Source organism: Ahaetulla prasina, chromosome 8, assembly GCF_028640845.1.
Source record: "Ahaetulla prasina isolate Xishuangbanna chromosome 8, ASM2864084v1, whole genome shotgun sequence".
NCBI classification, from domain to species: Eukaryota; Metazoa; Chordata; class Lepidosauria; order Squamata; family Colubridae; genus Ahaetulla; species Ahaetulla prasina.
The window spans coordinates 24,039,903-24,059,701 of NC_080546.1; the positions used below are offsets into that span (position 1 = coordinate 24,039,903).

General features: G+C 37.9%; 1 protein-coding gene across 2 annotated transcripts; it reads right to left on the minus strand.

Annotated features, from left to right (window-relative positions):
- Positions 1 to 1,561: 1,561 nt before the first annotated feature.
- On the minus strand, positions 1,562 to 18,938 carry EIF4E (eukaryotic translation initiation factor 4E). 2 transcript variants are annotated; one of them, XM_058193165.1, is made up of 7 exons: positions 18,891 to 18,930; positions 14,246 to 14,361; positions 12,558 to 12,653; positions 11,551 to 11,614; positions 10,937 to 11,050; positions 6,273 to 6,412; positions 1,562 to 3,419 (listed from the first exon to the last, which is right to left on the minus strand). In XM_058193165.1, exons 1-7 carry the CDS (start codon positions 18,906 to 18,908, stop codon positions 3,305 to 3,307), a joined length of 663 nt encoding a protein of 220 aa, XP_058049148.1. In that variant the 5' UTR covers positions 18,909 to 18,930; the 3' UTR covers positions 1,562 to 3,304. The 2 variants fall into 2 exon arrangements, with proteins under 2 accessions (XP_058049148.1, XP_058049149.1); XM_058193166.1 differs by lacking the exon at positions 10,937 to 11,050 and having other exon boundaries at positions 18,891 to 18,938.
- Positions 18,939 to 19,799: the final 861 nt, after the last annotated feature.

The following is a 19,799-nucleotide window of genomic DNA, read 5'->3' on the forward strand; positions in this document are numbered from 1 at the left end:
GAATGCTTCCACAGCAAAAAATAAAATGAAAATGTGAGCAGGAAGATTTTGGTAAGTAACACACTAGTTTCATTAAAAAAAATTGCTTAGACCTCTCAAAGTCACTGCATCAAAGTATGAGCTTGTTGCTTGGAAAATTTTTAATTGTGAAAGTGGCATATTTCTCCTAGGGGAGTCAAGAAAGTCAGGGTGAAAAATGTAGTTGTATCATTGGGACCCTTCAGCTGTTAAGTGGAAAACTGCCCATTCCGAACACAGCAAAGGGTTAATTAGATGTACATATCCCTAATCACATCCATCCTGTGAATTAGAAGTATACTGGTATGTTTGCCAAACCTGGAGGAAAATGGAATTTGAAACCAAAGATTCTTCAATAAAAACTGGCTCCATAGTAACTTATTTTGAATCAGCCAATAAAATTCACAAAGCTCTGCATTTTTGAATGCCTCAAGTATAGCAATACAGTAAACAATTAAAGAAATAGGCTGCATTAATAAAAGCATACAATGATAGAAACGCCCTTATTCAAGCATATGTAGTATTTTATCCAACCATTAAGTTTAACGGTATAAGGCACTGATTTCTTTTTCTGTTCAATTTGGTCTGATTCCCAGTCTTTCATAAGTGTTTTGTCACTGCCTCCTTTCTAGACCTAAGAGAAAGTGACTAGCTCAAGATCATCCAACAGGCTTTGAGACTAAGGTCGGAGTAGAACTCAAGTCTGTTTCTAGACTGATGCCTTAACCACGACACCAAACTGGCTTTTATACAATACAACAAATATTTTAATGATGGAAAATACTAAAATATAGCATAACACTTCAGTAAAAAGATAGTAGACATTATTATTCAGAATATTTGGGTAAAAATAGGGATGAGGGAGCCAATGACTAGATATGATAATAAAATAGAAGACAGATGAGGGCAGAATACAAGAATCAAAAACCTTCAGCCATTTTGCAACTGATTCTATAAGTTTCCACTACCTGGAGATTTACTCAGTCACCTTTCATGGTGCATTGCAATAAATAATGGGAAATCCAGAGGTCAGCTCCCAGCATCCCATCGTTACAGCCACCAAATACCAACTCAGCAAACTATGTTAGACAGAGCGTTAAAAGATGTTAAAAGGATCACTTTTAACTTAGTGCACACTTTCTGCCTCTTAAAACTTCTGCACTTGCTGTTTTTACTGCTTAAGGCAAACATCCTCAAATGAGCAATTTAAATCAGGAAAGGATTGCTGAGGGATAAGAGATGAGGGGGAATTCAGCCTTTTCCAGATCGCATTCATCACCCTCTATCCACAGTTAGGGTTTGTTTAATGCAAATATTTAAACCATTTCTTCCGAAACTCATCAGATTATATTTTCAAGAAGAGACTACAATATGCAGCCATGATTTCTCTATCGGGCAATCAGAAAGTTTTATATGCAGTCCTCAAATTACGATGAACCAATGTTTCTCATACCATTGATACTGCCCTGATAGATGTAACTGGGTTCTCACTGATCAATCATTTCCTTTTCTCAAATAGAATTAGACATTAGTACAAACCACATTTGCTTTAATACAAGAGCTGTTTTGTTTATTATAAGGGGAAGTATTAACTGCAAGAATACAGCATCAGTTTTTACACAAAATGCTATTTGGGTTAGTGCTAGATAAACTGCAAGAATCAAAAGGCAAAAATCAGGATAACTAGGCAAAATTTCTAACACATTTATAGCAAAGGACGCAAATATTCCAAGGTAATATAGCTAAAGTCAGGGAGACAGCAAAACTGCCTTGATGGGTAATATTCAGGCAAAAACATTTAGCTATAGGCCAGCTAAAAGTCTTTGAGACTTCCTCATATCTCACTCTCAGTGTAGGAAATATGATATCATCCGACCATTACATTTTACACTAAAATTGACAATTTTGGAATATCTCCTTTAAATAAATTTTAATCTGCCACTTTCTCAACAACTGCATTAAGTGCCAGAATAACATTTTGCTACATTTCTCAAAATAAATGTGTAATAGACTAATTTATACCCCTCCCCACAAATTTAGCAAGAACCAGAGGGTTTTGTTGCTGTTATTCATTTGCTGCTCCAGGCGCACTTTGAGATATCCATTTGGTTTCTAGAGATGCTAGCCTGGCAGTTAAACAATACATGGAGCATATTAATACTAATTATAACCACAGCAAAGAATTGCATATGGATATAATACTATGTAATTCAAATCCAGGTTTTGAATTCACTGTAGTTTAAGACTTATCCTTTTCTAGAATATACACTACAACAGAGGCCACAACAGAGACTATCTTGTCAAAAGTAGTACAAAGCACTTCAGTATAATGAAATAAAAGGACAAATCTACTTGTCTAAAAGACAATTCACTGTACACATTTTATTTACAGTTTTGTACACTGTCTTAATATGAATGGGACTGCTTTTCTATTTGAGCCGTACTTAAACCAAAGCAAAATTTAACCTAAGGAATACAAAGTGTTAAAATACAGCATAAGATACAAAAAACAGGAATACTATTTCTAGTAAGGAATGTAATTCTGGTGTTAACATTTTTTAAAATCCACAATTATGTTCAGGAAATCACACAAACATATCACTGATTTGACTTGAAATGCATGAAATTTGTAGCAAAGCTTTGATATTACAAAATAATTACCATAGAATGCACAAAATTATGTTTATTAAACCTTTTGTCATATTCCCAGATCCTTCACCAATGTTACATGAGCAAGAACTGAAATCAGAATATCACTAATGTTATCAGAAAAGGGAAACAAATAAATTAAATCTAGCAGCCATCAGCATCAATTACAGCAATGATCATGCTGTATAAAGAAAGATTTGCTAGAAAAATGTATGCATCATACTTTTCTTTCAAACCAGCAAAACATGTTATTGCATACAGTGAAAAGATGAAAAAGTAGTAGTTTATTCCCCTGTAGAAATGGCACTGTTTTCAGGACATTTTTTAATATAATAATTTTCTTAAGAAGCATCAGAGAACGGGTTAGAGAGACATATATGGATTTGAGGGACAAATGTTGCACTGAAATTCTTTGATTGGAAAAGGTTACCTTCAGCCAAAAAATGGGGTGGGGTGGGGGGTGAGGAAGTAAACAGAAGTACAAGACAAAGCAAATGAGAGTTTCACAAATTTAGCAACATTTAGATGGAAATCAGATTTAAATGCAGTCCACTCTGCTTTTATAGAGGCTTTGGTTCAGCTCCCAAATCTCGATTGCTTGACGCAGTCTCCTATGAAATACTCTGAAGGTGTCTTCTTAAACAACAAACCTATTTTTAGTGGTGGAACCACTTTTAGTAGCTGTGTCAGCATGGGACTGATAACCAATCACTATCTTTTGAGGAAGTCCTAACCTTTCCTTGTATACTCTCCTGGGAAATTAAAAACACAAAATATAAATTTAAGTAGCATTGTTCATAACCAAACATGGCATTAATGTTCATTGTTTAAACTGCAAATGCAATATACCAGATGTTTTTAGATCTCTTTTAAACAAAAGTCATTCTACTATTCACCCAGTATTTTACCTTATCATTTATCACAATCAGATAACAACCATATTAGCATATAATGAATTTTATGTGGTAAACAGTCAGTACATATACAGGTGATCCTTTGCTAAACACCTGTTAAACCAGGTTTCTTTGAAAGATGGCTTACATTTCACATAAACAAGCATTAGCACTATTTGGTTTAGTCACTGTTAATTTGATTTGCAAATAAAAAACAGAAACCTTTAATATTTACAAGAATGATCAAAGTATATTGATGACATTTCCTATTTTGGAAATTAATAAACGATATAGGAACCAGGAGGGGTTCCTACATCTAAAGATCACTGCCTTCCTAAGTTCCTGATTATACCACCACTTTCATTTTTAGGCCTGTCAGCTGAGCCTCCTCAGTAGAAAGCAACCCAGAGTTAAAACTCAGGAGGGACTTTCACTTAAAGCCCAAGTGACTAAACCAGTGATGGCTAACCTTTTTGCCATTGTGTGCCAAAAGTGGGGGGAGTGCAGAGGAGTCATGCATGCATGTGGCCACACCCATAATTCTATGCGCCCCGCTCTCCCCTGTGCATGCGAGCGCAACCACCCGCCCTCCCCCCGCTTTTGGCACGTGATGGCCTGGTAGGCCCGTTTTTTGATCGCCCTAGGCTCGAGAGTCATTTCCGGCCTCCGGAGGGCCTCCAGGAGAGTGGGGAAGGTCATTTTCGCCCGACTCAGACTCCTAGAAAGGCTCTGGAGCCTGGGGAAAGCAAAAAATGGGCCTTCCCTCTGCCCTGGAGGCCCTTGAGGCCAGACACAGCCTGTTTCCCGACTTCCGGTGGGCCCAGAAGGCACGAAAATCAGCTGGCCGGCGCACACATGCGCACCGAAGCTGAACTTGCGTGCCCACCGATATGGCTCCATGTGCCACATGTGGCACGTGTGCCATAGGTTCGCCATCACGGGACTAAACTATCTAAACTTTTAACTTAATGTTCATAAGAGTTTGTCAGCTCCCCATCAGAACGATAGCAAAGCAGCCGATTCATGCCAATTGTCTCAAGTTTGAATTACTAAAACTGTTTACTGACAAAATTACCTTACAGCTCTTTCTGCCCCCTTGATTTGTATTCATAACTGCAGTATTCTGGACATATGAATTACTTCTACCTTTCTCTACTTTGGCTATTTGCAAAAATGTTAATAGAAGCTGCTGATATAATCTTACTGAGTTATGCCTAGAAGCATTTTGTTACTTGGAAAATCAGTTCAAAACTTTTATTCCTGTGCTCAATTTAATTGTTCAGCTGGCACCTCATGATAAAATAGCCATGGCATGAGTGAAAGGCTTTTTTTTTTAAATTTAGTGTTAGTCATCTGGAATCAACTCATTTTAAAAGGTGCTAAAATATTTATTGTTAATGGATCTTTGTGAAACTAAACATTTTTGATGCAGAATTATTTTTTATATATGTTAACAAAAGGCTATTCAGAACACTGAGGCTTGCTTATCGTAGCTGTGATCTTATATTAGATTGAAGTGAATACATGAATTTTTTATATTGCATTTAAGTATTTTATATTGCACTTACACTGGCACATGAAAGATAAAGCTATTATCATTGCAACAAAGTTTGTTCATTATGGCTGTGGCTTAATTCTCTTATTTACATGGACCTTATAGAATATCAATATGAAAAAAAATTTGGAAAAATTCTTTTGTTATAAAATATAATACAGGTAAATCCTCAACTTACGACCACAATTGAGCCCAAAGTTTCTGTTGCTAAGGAAGTTAAGTGACTTTTGCCACATTTTGTGACTTTTCTTACCACAGTTGTTAAGTCACTGCAATTGTTAAGCAAATAACAGTGGTTAAGTGAATCTGGCTTCCCTTTTGATTTTGATTGTCAGAAGGTCACAAAAGGTGACCACATGACCCCAGGACACTACAACAAGTCATAAATATGAATCCATCATTAAGTGTCTGAATTTTGATTATGTGACCCTAGAGATGCAGCAACCAGTTGTACATAAGTGGGAAAAACAGTCATAAGTCACTTTTTTCAGTGCTGTTGTAACTTTGAATGGTCTCTAAATGAACTGTTGTAAATTGAGGACTATCTATGCTATTATTTGGTTTTTATGTTATCTTTTTATCAATTCAAAACAGTGTATTTATTTAGTGTCCCCACCTCTTTCTCTCAAAAGTCTGTGAGGTGGGTTGGGCTAAGAGTGTGAATGGTTCAAAGTCATCCAGCTGGCTTTCATGACCAAAAGATGACAAGAATTCATAGATCTCCTGATTTCTAGCACAGAATGTTAGCTGCTATACCAAACTGGCTTTATTTGCCATGTAATCTTATTAGGCACATTTGCTACTTCTTGTGTCATCTTGAGAGTCCTAAAAAAAAAAGTATGTACAATAATCTGCTGCAAATTCTGAATTGGTTCAAATATAAACAGCCATAATTTTGACAGCAGCCCTCCCAAAATGAGTATTAATTCTTTTGCATGAAAAGGACACTGGAAGTCTTTTTCACTAAACACAGATTAGGATTATACCTCAAATCTTGATGTATTGAAATAAATGAGCTTCCATATAAAGTTGATCTGTTCTCTTTCCTGACACAATTTATATCTGAATTAAACCATAACTAACAAAAAATAAAAGCAAAGCTTCTGAAACATCAGTATTTTCTAAAGCAATTCAGAAATTTCACAGCATCAACTTACCCTATATGTGTAACAGCATCTCTGTTTTCACATTCAGTAGTCCATATTGCTATTTTATCCCCCTTGGTTCTAACATTAACAACAGCTCCACATACATCATCACTGTAGTCATCAAAGGATTCTCCAATAAGGCACAGCAGCTACAAAATTGAAGATAATAACAAACTAAATAACAAAATACAACTGAATACTTCCAAAAAATTACATGTTATAATAAAGTAAATTTCACTGAATTTAGTGTACCATCAAGTGAGATTACAATAGATTACTGAGAAAAAAAATTCTCGGTTGAAAACTGCTACACAAAAAATCATATTATAGTAGAAGGTACTTTTAACTCCCCAGAGATTTGATTTAGAAGCCCATCTATATCTGAGAGCTTCTTTAATGGTTAACGTATAATAAGACTGTTTCAAGAACAGTACAAGAGGCATAGCTATCAAAATTCCCTTTCTTCTATCAAGAAAGGTAACTCTTATGAAAAAAAATAAATAGAAAACTGGATTATTGATAAACACTAACATCCATGGTAGAGCAAAGAATAAGTCTAGCTAGTCAAAGAACTAGCCCCTGGATCTTAATCTAACACCAAGAGATTACCACTATCATTGACTTAAAGGCTTGTGCCAGAGGGCCAGCACTATTAGTTTCTACTTTGAATTTCATCCACTTTTACCCTCAATTTATGTCCACAATTGGGACCTGCACTTCCATTGCTAAGTAATGCTGTTTGTAAAAGAAACATTGTGAGTGAACTGTTTAGCGACAGCAGTTTCAATAGTCATAGTTGCAGTAGTTAGACCTCACACTTCTCCTATCCAAATTTAGCCAAACTAAGCTTTGCTTTAATTCCACCCTCTTGCCTATTTCTCTTACTTTGCCCTTTTGGTGCCTACACTCTTCCACATATCTGTGCTGCCCTCCACCACTGCCCCCTTCTTCCTCCTGCTGGTGCTCTGGGCTACAGCTGCTGGATGAAGGTGCTGCCCTAGGACATGTGCATCCCTGGGCAGTATCTCCCTTCCCATCTGCTTGAAGGGAGCTTGCCAGGCCTATTCAGAGAGGAGGCCGCGGAGTGGCGAACTGCAGCACTCTCCATTGCCAGGCAAGGAAGGAAAGTTGGCAATGTTCTTCAGAGCAAGGTGCATGCTATGTGAGGTTCTGTTGGGGTGGCAATAGAACTGGAGGAAGGGGAGGAAAGTAGGCTTCCAGGAGGCACAGTGCATTCTGCGGTTATAAGCACTCTTCAGTGAGGAGTGGAGGAAAGCCCAGGATTGACAGATCCTACCTCACTCTTGACCCAGCTGTCCTGCAAAGCTGACAAAATTCATGTGGTGGGGAGAAATACCCTACCTCGGGATAGACATGCAGAATACTCCAGTCAATCAGGAGAGTGGCATACAATGTCAGTTACTCAAGTAGAGGTACACAAGAACTCTTCTTAACACCACTGTTTGTTTATACATGTCGGAGCAACTAGTGGCTAAGTGTCTGAGTTGGGCATTGTAGAAAACAAAGCAGTTTATTCACCAAATACAAAATCTTTGCACCAGTCTTGTGTTTTGTGTCTTTTCTTGTTTCCTCTAATAAAAGCTTAGTTTTGTCTCCAAAAATACTGACTAGGAAAAGCACACGAGGACTGAGCAGTGAAACCTTGGAAAGGGTGAGGCACATGATAGAGGGGAGGGCCCAGTCAATTAGAAAAAAAACCTTAAGACACTTAAAGTATTGAACATATTAAATATGTAATAGTCAAGTTCTGTCCTCCATTGTGCAGCTCACTTCCCCATTGGCAAGGATGGTCAAGGAGTAGGTAGACTTGTAAAAACAAAAAAACAAAGTAGCCTTCAAACATAAGCATGAATGGGACTGCATTTTGATATATAACTGCGGAGACACTGCAACAGCCATAACTTTAAGGACCAGTCATTTCTTTAGCACAGCTGTAACTTCGAATGGTTGCTGAATGAATAGTCATAAATTGAGGCATTATCTGAATTTTACTTACTCCATCACAGCTTCTAGATACCAATTTGGAAAATAGACAGCTTTGGAATGTCAGTTACTGACATAGAAAGCTGCATAATGTAAGTACACTAATGACACCCTATGTCATAATTTCAAATGTGCACGCCTGGTATATGGAAAGCATTATATCAGCTTCATTAAAGAACACTCTCAGCAAAAAACAAATCACTAAGACGTGTAGTACTTGAAGCATTAAAGGCAACCAATCAAAATGGTGCAATCCTATTTCATATCTAAAAAGGTTGAGAACTAAATAAAATATGGTTTATTTTCAATCATCAAAGCTATAAAGCCAACTCAATCTCAAAGGAAAATGGGAAGTAAAGCTCAAGTGCATTGAAAATTGTAATCCAGAAACATTTATACCAACAGTATTTATTTTGGGGGGCATACACAGCCTGCTTGCTATGCCAGACTATGCTATAAAAAACTATTCATAGGTGACTTAACATTGACTGATTCACCTGATTTGAAGACAATTTTACTCAAAGTGAATGAATAATCACCAAAGGAGAAACCTTTCCTTTAAAAAATGATGCATTTATTTTCCAAGTTCTATTCACTTGCCAGAATTTCCTTGAACATAAATATGCAATGGTCTTCACAAATCTAAGCACGGTGTCAACATATTCAAGAAAAACTATGTTAAAATAATTTGACCAATTGCAAGGAAACAGGTGATTGATATCTATGGTCCAAAACATAACAAACAAGTCAGACTAATTTGAATGATTGAATGAGCTACACATCATCCACTGAGAATTTATCTCAGATATGACACTCCAATGCCACCCAGACGAAGCTGTCACCAATTGGATATAACAAATAATATTTTCCAAAATAAAGCTATATGTAAAGAGATAAAGAGGAGTTGGGACTCTGCCTAGATAATGGTAGAATATCTCCCCCAAAATTGAACCAAATGGGACCATTTGTTGGGGAAAGACAGAAAGAGAGAGGTTAGAAAATGAGCTGGATCTGGGTGGGGCAACAGAAAAATTATTTCCCTCCACCCTAAACACCCAATGTTTTCTTAAGGAAGAGATAATTAGGCAACAATTCAGAAATGGTGGTCTTGCGTTTTTCAGCACATACATGCAGACAAAAAACCAGAATGCCTAGTTTACTAATAATAAATAAAATACAAAAACTGCCAATGGTTGCTATTGATAAAATGATTAAAAAGAATTGTAAATGTCCTTCTCACTTCAGGATGACTCTCTGAAAACATATTAGAACAGGACTAAATTTGGCAATTGGAGTAGGGTGAAAGCCAGCAAAACAAAGATCAAATACAAAAATTGGTTGATCAGACTGACAGTTGTGGAGAAAAAAATGAATCAAGAAAAATGTATCCTATGGCAGGGGTTCCCGGGCCACCGCCCACTACTGGGCTGTGGCTCGTTCGGAACTGGGTTTTGCAAGTGGCAGGTGAGTATGCATGTGTGCAGCTCCATTTGTGTGACCTGCAGGTGCTTGAACTCATAGCTCAATTTGCATGAATGCTGTATGCACCTGTCACTTGCATAAATGGGAGTTATATGTGTTCACACCTGTGCCTGCCACTAACACAGAACCCTACCCTCCCCCGCCTGTCCACCAAGCCGGAAAATTTGGGGAGCGCTGTCCTATGGGACTGTTAGAATGTTTCTTGCTGATTCATACTCAAGTTTTCACCTTCCTCATCATATGACTCAGAGCAGAGTTACTTTGTGTTTCCCTGAACACACAGAATAGAAACAGACTATATTAGTATATATAATGCAGGCACCTGCTATGGCTATGATAAGCGAAGATATTGAAAAGGATTTCAACACTATGCTCTGCATACATGATACGGAAAAAAAGCAAACACAAGAAATATGAGTTTAAAAGAATCAATAAATCAAAGCATTGAGAAAAGTTTCTCCAATGTATTCCTACAAGAGAGAAGTAATTGGGCCAGTGGCTCAGGATGTTGCCAATTCCTCGACTCTAAATTTCATTTCTTGAGAAGTGATCCAAGCAGCTCTAATATTAAGCATGACAAAGGATTCAAGAACTCATGCTCTCCACTTTCCCTAGTGGTCACTGACAACTGACAGGTCTGTAATACATTTTATAGGCTTCCAAATATGTTTTATAGGCTTCCAAATACATTGCATACCAGATATGAAACTTTCAGCTACTGAGTATAAAATTGGCTCCAGTATTCTCCTTAGAATCAATATAACTGCAATGCCATTAGTTTTGTGATTGCCAGAGTTACTATATATTAGGATGACAATGACGTGTTAATCCAAGACAATATGAAAAAAAATTTTGTGACATATCTCCTGAATCAAATTACAGAATTTAGAAGGATTCACAAAGCTCCAAGACCAATGGTTTTCATAGGCCTCCACCCAAGAACAAAATGTAATGCCAAGAAGAAATGGTATAAGGTTTCCTGCCTGAGCTGGGGATTGGACTAGAAGACCTCCAAGGTCCCTTCCAACTCTGTTATTCTGTACTGTCTCTGATGTAGCAATGGTCTAACTATGGTAAATTAATTATCTGAATGGATTTGGTACATCCTGACTTTCCGTTTAGAAATTGGGAGAAGTATTCTTCTCTTAAATGTGGCCAAAATGAGCAAATAATATAAAATTACTTACTGTCTCTAGCCAGAAGCGATCAAGATCACTTCGTCTCTGCTGCTTGTTTAGTGTAATTAGCCATCTCCCTCCCCGTTTATTCTTCTCATCTTCCCACATGGGTTCAATACCATCCTAAAAAGTGTAGTTTAATATAAAATACAATATCCACTTGTGTAATTCACACAATTTATTTTAAAATATTTGAAATTTATTTATCTTTACTAAGATTTTAAGTAATGCACAAAAACATATCAATGTTTTTTAAAAAATTAATGTTACTCTTCTGACAGAGAAATGGAAATCAAATACTAACTACATTAAATATTTTAATTTGCAACACTATGAAAATAGAGACAGTGACTGGTAAAATAGGAAAGACAAGATTAGCAACATTCAAATGAATTTTGGTTATGTATTTTATCCTCAGCTCTTGAAAATATCAAAACAATATTGAAACATTATAAACATAGAAATTAGTCAATAAGTTACGCTATAGTAAGTTTTATTAATACACTTTTACAATACAATATTTTATTTAAAGTCTTTTTAAATATCCTTTAAAGTCTTTTACTTAGCAGATTACACCCAAAATAGACTAACAACATGAAATTAGACTCAAAAGTTCCACGTACCTTAAAAAGTGAGTAATCACAACCAGGCATTAAATTACTAGAGAGCTGAATATGGTTATATAACCTATTTTGGAAAAAAAAATAAGTACATCAATGAAGTGAACTACAAATATTAGAGATTATAGATGTGCAAATGTCAAAAAACATATTATCTTAAATTTGGGGGTTAAATTTTAATAATTCTTAATAGCAAACGTTATTAAAAGAAAAACAGTAAAGTCATATAATCATTACTTTAAAAACTAATTCAACATTATCATCATCACAATCACTTGAGAATTCACAGGATTTCCAATATTTCAGAGCAAATTGCTTGCCCTCTTTTTATAATTGTAGCAGGTAACATTTAATGATGCCTTCAACTTTCCCAAACTTAAGTCTAAATTAGATAACCCATGATCCACTGGGTCATCATTTTAGAGATATTTCTTACCTAAACAGAGAAACAGATGACTGGGGCAAAAAAGCAGTGGAAGAAATAACTTCTGACTTTTTGCCAGCCCTGACCAGGGAGGACTGACTGCCCTCTGGAAGCCAATGGTGGGATCAGTCTAGCCAGACTTTGGACGGCATGGGCTGGACCAGTCTACCTGATCTCCAGCAGTCAAAGGATAGGCTGGTCTGTTTAGCCTCCAGAAGGCATGGGCAGGACCAGTTTACTGCGCTCCTGGGCAGTGGCACAGAAGCATTGAAGCAACCACAAATTTGCCAATTTCAAACCCATGGGGGACATGTGTCCCAGACTTTGGAAGCATTGTGTAAACTAGCCCATTTGGCATTTTTGTTCAAAAATTATTGCCCTCTAATGCACTCTTTCACCCAATTAAGGTTACAGAATAAGAGTTTTAATTGTACATTGGTATTCTTTATAAATTCACCTCATTTTTGTCTTTGAATATTCCCTCTCATTCAACTTACCCCCCCTATATTTTCTCATAATCCTCAATACCAAACAGATGAGATGAAAAAATACTCAAGTTTCAAGTGTGATTTATAATTTTACTTACGCCCAAAAATCTTCAACAGTATCAAACTTTGAGATCAAACGAAGATTTGCTTGCCAAGTTTTACTTTTGTCATTTTTAAAGAACCAGAGTGCCCACCTGAAAAAAAATAATGACTTTATATTGGCATACAATTATTTTAAAAGGTAGAGATTCAAATCATAGCATACGAGGAAATTTGGAAAGGAAAATACAAAACAAAAATACACACAAAAAATACAGGTTTAATGTTAATTTCCATTATTTTATTAAACAATGAACACCTAAACATACAAGGGAGTTTCTAAGTGTGAACAGTACTATAGAATAAATTTGCATGGGTTGGACATGCCTGATTACATTGAATCAGATGAAGTATTTCTTCCTATTTGAAAAAAGTGAAAGTGTATCTTTATAGATATTTCGTATAGACATTATATCTGTAAATGCTACTGAAAATAAAATTGTCAAGCAGAAAAGTCATAAATTGAATAAATAAATGTAGTATATAAAGCAAATAATTCACAGACACACAAAATACTTATTTTTAGAAAATGGTTTTGAAATTAGAACAACACTGCAGGTTGAAGGATGCCACACAATTTTGGAAGGATTACAGCTGACAAATCATTCTAGTTGGAAACTGAAAAAGAAATCCTCCTAAAGAATTAAAAGCTATCATACATAATTTCATATGCACATTTAATTAGTAGTACTGTTTATTGTAGTCATGGTTTATAAGATTTTTAAGATTATTTCCTTGAATCACCTTTGTAGTTTTATATTACTTGATGATGTATATCATTTTTAAATTTATTTAGTGCCTTGCATAGTAGCTCAAGATTGTCTTTACATTTTTAAACAGACCGAAAACAGGAGGTAGACATATTAACCAAATCAGGCATAGGCATTTTTTTTCATATCAAGAGCTGTTTTAAGGCCTTGAGTTGTATGTGGAAAGTTGGGCTCCAAAAACTGAACTGAGAAAGGAAAAACAAAAATGTGTCTTAATTATTATTAAAATTAGATAAAATCAATTATTTCCCAGGGCTTAGCAGTTTTGCATCAGCTTAAATTTTTTTGGAAGAATTCTGAGACTAGCAGGCTGTATTCTGTCAACTAAAAGCTAAAAGTACTGACCCAGTCATCACCCACATTCTAGCTTTATTAAGATGACCACGGAAAGTTGGGGCAAAGATTTTAATTGCATTCAAAAGTAATATTTTGGGAAGAAACACAAATCCTTTAAGAGTCTGAATAGGGAGAATATGTCAAATACTATTTATAGTCCAAAGTACAATTTGGCTCAAACTACTGTAGATAGGACAATTAGCTGACTTTTAAACCAAGAATTTATTTACCTGTCAACACTGCACTTCAAATTGTTATTGTATGTTATACAAATCATAGTATGAAACATATGGTAAGTTAATATACTTTCCAGTTTAAAATTGCAACATAGACAGTGATTTGGAACCTTGTTATGTAGTATTTTTCAACTGAAATCTCTTGAAACATAAAGAGAATAGACAACATTTCAGAGTTGTCATAAAGGACCTGTAATTTAACATAAAAGACAAATGTTCCCCAATTTTTCAAAAGAAGGATGTTTGTGGATATGTATTTTGCATTTAAAAAAATGCATTCCAAAATATCTAATTAATTCTGTTTAGGAACATGCTATTACACAATTTAAAGGAAACATGCCCCACCTGTTTTGTAATGGATGCTTAACGTATGTTTCAGGACTCACAATCTCCTGACTTGCTGGTGTCTCAGTTTTCTCAGTTTTCTCTTCTTCTGAAGTCTGAGGGTTAGAAATGGTTTCCTAAACAAACAGAATAAACAATTAACTTGCTTTTTTATAAAGAATAATATATTATAAATAAAGGTTTATTTAAAAGATAACCACCATGTTCAAATATTCTGTCATTAACATTTGCAAACCTTTTTAATATGGATATTCTAGAACAATTAAAATGAATGTAAAGTTCACAATTCACCTTAGATAACTGCAACTGAAACAATAAGATGGAATCTATTTCTCCATGGAGGATTATATTATCAAACGTGTGCAAAAATATCAAACTTTTACTTTTCTTAATGCAGTAATTCTCATAGCATACACTATTAAGTGATTCATTACTATAGGCCCCATGCATACTCCAAATGTATGATTTAGGTAAAATAGAGCAGACAATGGTACCAATAACATACCCTGTTTCCCTGAAAATAAGATATCCCCTGATTATAAGCCTAATCGGGCTTTTGAGTACATGCGCTAAATTAAGCCTCTCCCTAAAAATAAGCCCTTCCCGAAAATATTTAAACGCAGAGCTGGAAATCAGGTACGATGACAAGAGGAGCCCCATCTTGTTCCACGTGCCCCAAAATAATACTTCCCTGAAAATAAGGCCAAGCGCTTATTTCGGGGTTCAAAAAAATATAAAACAGGGTCTTATTTTGGGGAAAACACAGTATGTTTTGAATTATTGCTAACTTTACTACATTGTAAACAGCTACGTTTTCATAGGGATTTCTTGCCCTTTCTATATATTTCATTAAGACCTGGAATAGTAAAACATATGATAGAATTTAAGATTCATTTGATTTGGGATCATGTACAAATTTATTTATTGCAAAAATTTTTTATGAACACCCACTGTATAAAAAATACTGTAATAGGACAGTTGCAGATAAAACTAGTTACATTAAGGTCTCAAAAAATTAGTGTGAAACATTTGTTATGACTAACTTAGATAGTACTGATTTCAGTGGGGTTAGGTATATAGCAGTGAACACCAACTAGTGGCCCGTGGACCACTGGTGGTCCGCGCAAAATTTTGGTGATCCACAGAAAGATTATTTGCATTTTTTATATTGTACTAAATACTATTTATCTTTTTAAAAAGTTCATATTAGTGGTCCGCGGGATTTAAAATTATGAATTTGGTGGTCCCTGAGGTCTGAAAGGTTGGCAACCCCTGATATATAGTATTTTTTCTGGATGCTTAATAACTGTAATTGGGAATCAATTTCCTAATTCCAGCCCATCATTTACTGACAATGTCCCATCACTTAATGACCACATCATTATATTTTAGGATTAGGGTTTAGAGTTAGACACTTAGTGGCATAGCAATCCCAGCAGTTCCCATTAAACCTGATTTGTGGTTGGTAAGTGAGGATCTTCTCACAACTTCCCGCTGGGTTCTAACCACCAAAGCCAGTGGGGAAAGTAGCAGGAAGTTGAAAGTCCCAGTAGGCTGTAAATAAATGCTGCAGGTGAGGGGTAAATGCATAATGTGAGTGTGGTGCAAGCACAGCAAGGCTTGGGAGGCTGCTGCCAAGTGGGAGAGAGATGGCGCACAAGAGCTGGGTGCAGTTGCTGGCCACAGGAGATATACCTGAGTGACTTGCAACCTTCCCTGCCAGCTCCCCCATTAACTTTGCTTGAAGAAAGCCAGCAGAAAAGGTTGCAAATGGCAATCACATCACCATGGCACACTGCAACCGTTGTTTGAACTGGTTGCCAAGCATCCAGATTGCAATTATAGGGTGCTGTGGTGGCCAGAACTTTGAGGACCGATCTTAGTACCACTCACTCACATTGTTGTAACTTGCTGAACAAGTGGTCATTAACCATGGACTACCTGTAAAGAAGACACCTTACTGTCATGTAAATGGTATACTCCTGCCACTTTTTAGACTTACATCTATAAAATCTGAGGATTTTTTCTGCCCCTTAACAAAGGTTAAAAATAATAATCTAGGCACAAAAGCATTATTTCTAAATGGAAAGTACTATGAGAAATGAAGATAACTATGAGGATTTGTTTTATACATTCTATATTCTACAGCAGGGGTGTCAACCTTGCGGCCTGCAGGCCAGAAATGTCATGTGATGGCCCTGCTCCTGCACAATTTAGCGAAGGGGGGGAGAAAGTCCCGATATATCACGTGATGACACTGTGACTAAGCGAGTTCGATACTATATTAGAGTATTTGGAGATATAGTGATATTACCATCTAACAGATGGTACACAAAAACTATATTAGCTAAAATTAGCATATAAAAAGAACCATTTGATATTAGCAGTCTATAGACTGATTAAATATGTAACTTTCAATTTTATTACCTGTTCTCTTAGCTGCAGTTATAAGATATATTATACCTTAGGTGAAGAAAATCTTTCAATAACCAACAACACAGACTTGTCGTCCCTTTAACTTCCAATCTAAACAGGAATGAAATTAATCCTTATGTATACTTGTGGATCATCTGAAAACTGAACCCATCATTTTATACTTAATCGTATTAAATGGTAAATTAGCTTGTGAAAACTACTTTTTTATTAAACACTTTTCTTAAAAGAGAAGCATCAACTAAAATTTCTGCACACAATAAAACTTCTGAACAAAATATATCTGCTTTGGCTTCATTGATTTTGCTGGCAGTGTTTTTGAAGTTGAATGTTTTTGAAGTTCATTCCCATAATATAACAAAACTATATGTTGTTCAACGGCTTTCCTTCATGTTATAGATTTAATAAGCCTGTCTTTCAAGTAAGTAAATTAAAGAAACACAGATGCACATATTCAAAATTTCAGCTTACCTTTACTGAACTACATAACCCAGAATGGCTTTCAATCATGACGATTCAGTTTTTAAACTTTCATTCATATAACTCTTCTGTACACATGCACTTTTTTCCCTACTTGCGTTGAAAACTGATAACGCTTATAAAAGTATAAAAATCAGGAATGTGCAAAGTCTATCAGAAAAGGAGTTTCCAAAAAGGCAAACACGCTTAAAGCTGTAATCTAGTAGTAATTATGGATCATTCCATAGTTTTTTTCTTCTGAGCTTAAAAACCTTGTATTAACCTGGCAACCTTTATGGAAAAATATGCTTGTAAAATTGTGCCTACTCTGGACATGACGGTCGACATTTTTTATAATTAGATAATTAGATTACATGCATGCTGTGCCCTGGCAAATCTCATTCCTTTTGTATGTAGTGAAATGCTACTTCAGTGTTTAATTTGCCACTACCTACAGTGTCAGTGCCAACTGCAGTTCTCTTGGTTCAACGCCAGTATTTCCCCCTGCTTAGTATTACTACTGTCATCTTCCATTGCATGTCAACGCCTACTTTTGTGGTTCAGCATTCAACTTACAATACAGTAAGCTGCAAGGGGGGGGGGATATTTTGGACAACTTTTCCTTCAAATTATAGTATTTGAAAATGTTTGGCCTTAAAAATTCTGCACAGCTGGCGGGGCGGGGGGGGGGGGGGGAGAAGAGAAGCAAAATGTCTATTTAAGTATAAGACAAGTGTATGAAGGAGGCCTAAATCAGAGACAATCTTCTTTATGGAAAAGTTGAAAACTGAAGTATAACGAAATGATCAGGCCTGTAGGGATCCACTCCAAATTATGCTCCTGTGAAATAAATTTTTTAGGTTTTTCCCCCCTAGCCGGTTCTATGGGGTTCAATTATAACTATACTTTTCTTGGGAAACGCCGAGGAGCAGAAAAAGAAAAAGGAAACAAGTTAAGCCAAGGATCTAAAAAAAAAAAGCAATTTTTGTCGCCTGGTTCGGAGACCGCAGGACGCTACCGCTCGAGAAGCGGGCGTTGTGACAACATTGGGAACAGCCACGAAGATCAGGGATGGGAGCTGTGGATATTCTCCGCCGGTGGTTTGGGCACTTTTGAGTCTGGCAGGCGTGGGGAGAAAGGAGACACAGGCCGGCATAAGCGGCACTCTCCGCTAGCTGGCAAGGCGAATTACAGAGAAGTTATGTCCAGGATGGGGGCCCAGAGTCCGACCGAGCTCCGCCCTCCTCTCTCGTGGTGAATTCTCCTCGCCCTGCACCCGCCGGCCGTCTTCTGCCTTCCTCTTTCCACCTCACCCGTCACACGACCCCTCCTCCCCGTCGCCCCCTCAACGCCCCCGCCCAAACTGTGACGGCACAATCCTGGCCGCTCGCCTCACGCACTCGGGAATCGTCTCCCTCCCCCTCCCCGGCCTCCCAGGTCTTCCCATCCGCCTCCCGCCAAAGGCGCTCCACCACACACGCCGGCGCCTTTCGCTCGCCGTACGCGCGCGCGCCACACACCACTTCCCAGGCCGCTGTCTGCCGCCCTCCCTCTTCGCCAACCATCTCTGCCCCCCCCGCACCCTTTCGGCTTTTTGGCTGAGATTTTTGTGTCCCCCTTCAGGGCCGAGCGGTCTTTTCACAATCTTCTCGGAAGCCTACGTGACAGAGCGAGGGCGGAGAAAAAGAGGAAGGCGGAGGGGGAGAAGGGGGGGTGTAAACCAAAGGGAGGAAACGGGAATAAGGACACTCACCGGTTCCACCGTCGCCATCTTAGATCGCTCTGATCGCACAAGCGCTGAGGGGAGGAGAGAGGTAAAAGGGGAAGGCGGATAACAAATCAGGTTCGAAAACGATTGGTCGGCGAAGAGTCACGTGGAGGCGGCGGCCGTTTTGGCGGCTCGGCGCGTGCGCAAGCCCGGTGCGGGGAGGGGTTGGTGCCCGCTGCCAGAGGGAGCAGCAGCAGCAGCGTCTTCTGGGAATTGTAGTCTCGCTTTATTTCCCCCCCCCCTCTCCCCCACCTTCCCTTTCCAGGAGAGTAATCACGTGGGAAAGGCAGACAGGGGCATGTCAGGCTGAGGCGAGGTTCCACAGAGTGGGGAAAAGTGACTCCTCGAGTCCGAAATTGGGAATTGCAGGAGCAGCCTGCGGGTGTGACCTCCGCATCCCCCCGCCGATGCCCGGCCTGACGGCGCAGCTGGTCCTTTTCTGTCACAGGGTGTCAGCATGTGTGATGCAAGCCGCCCCTCGTCTCTCCAGTCGCCACCATTCAGCTCCCTATCCAAAATCTGAAAGCGAGCCGGGAAGGCGAGGGAGTGATCACAGTTGCTTTTTCTTTTACCTGCGGGTTTTGATCGTACCCGAAGCAGAGGATATATCCTGAAATCCTAGGGATAATTTGACGAGGGATCTACATTAGCCCGCCAGTCTATCCATCGTGTTTTTCTTGAAATTCCCACTTTTGGTATCGGAACACAGATTCCAGTGCAGCTGCCCAATTTTTGGCTTACTCTGTATTTTCATTAACAGTGCTGTCTTTGTGATATTGATGTGATGGATCTCCATCCCTCTGAAAGCCTGCGGTGAGCAACTGTCACACTGTAGGAGGGCAGCTGTATTAGTCCTTGGGAGGGAGCACAAAATCTGGAGGAGAGCAGCCCCTT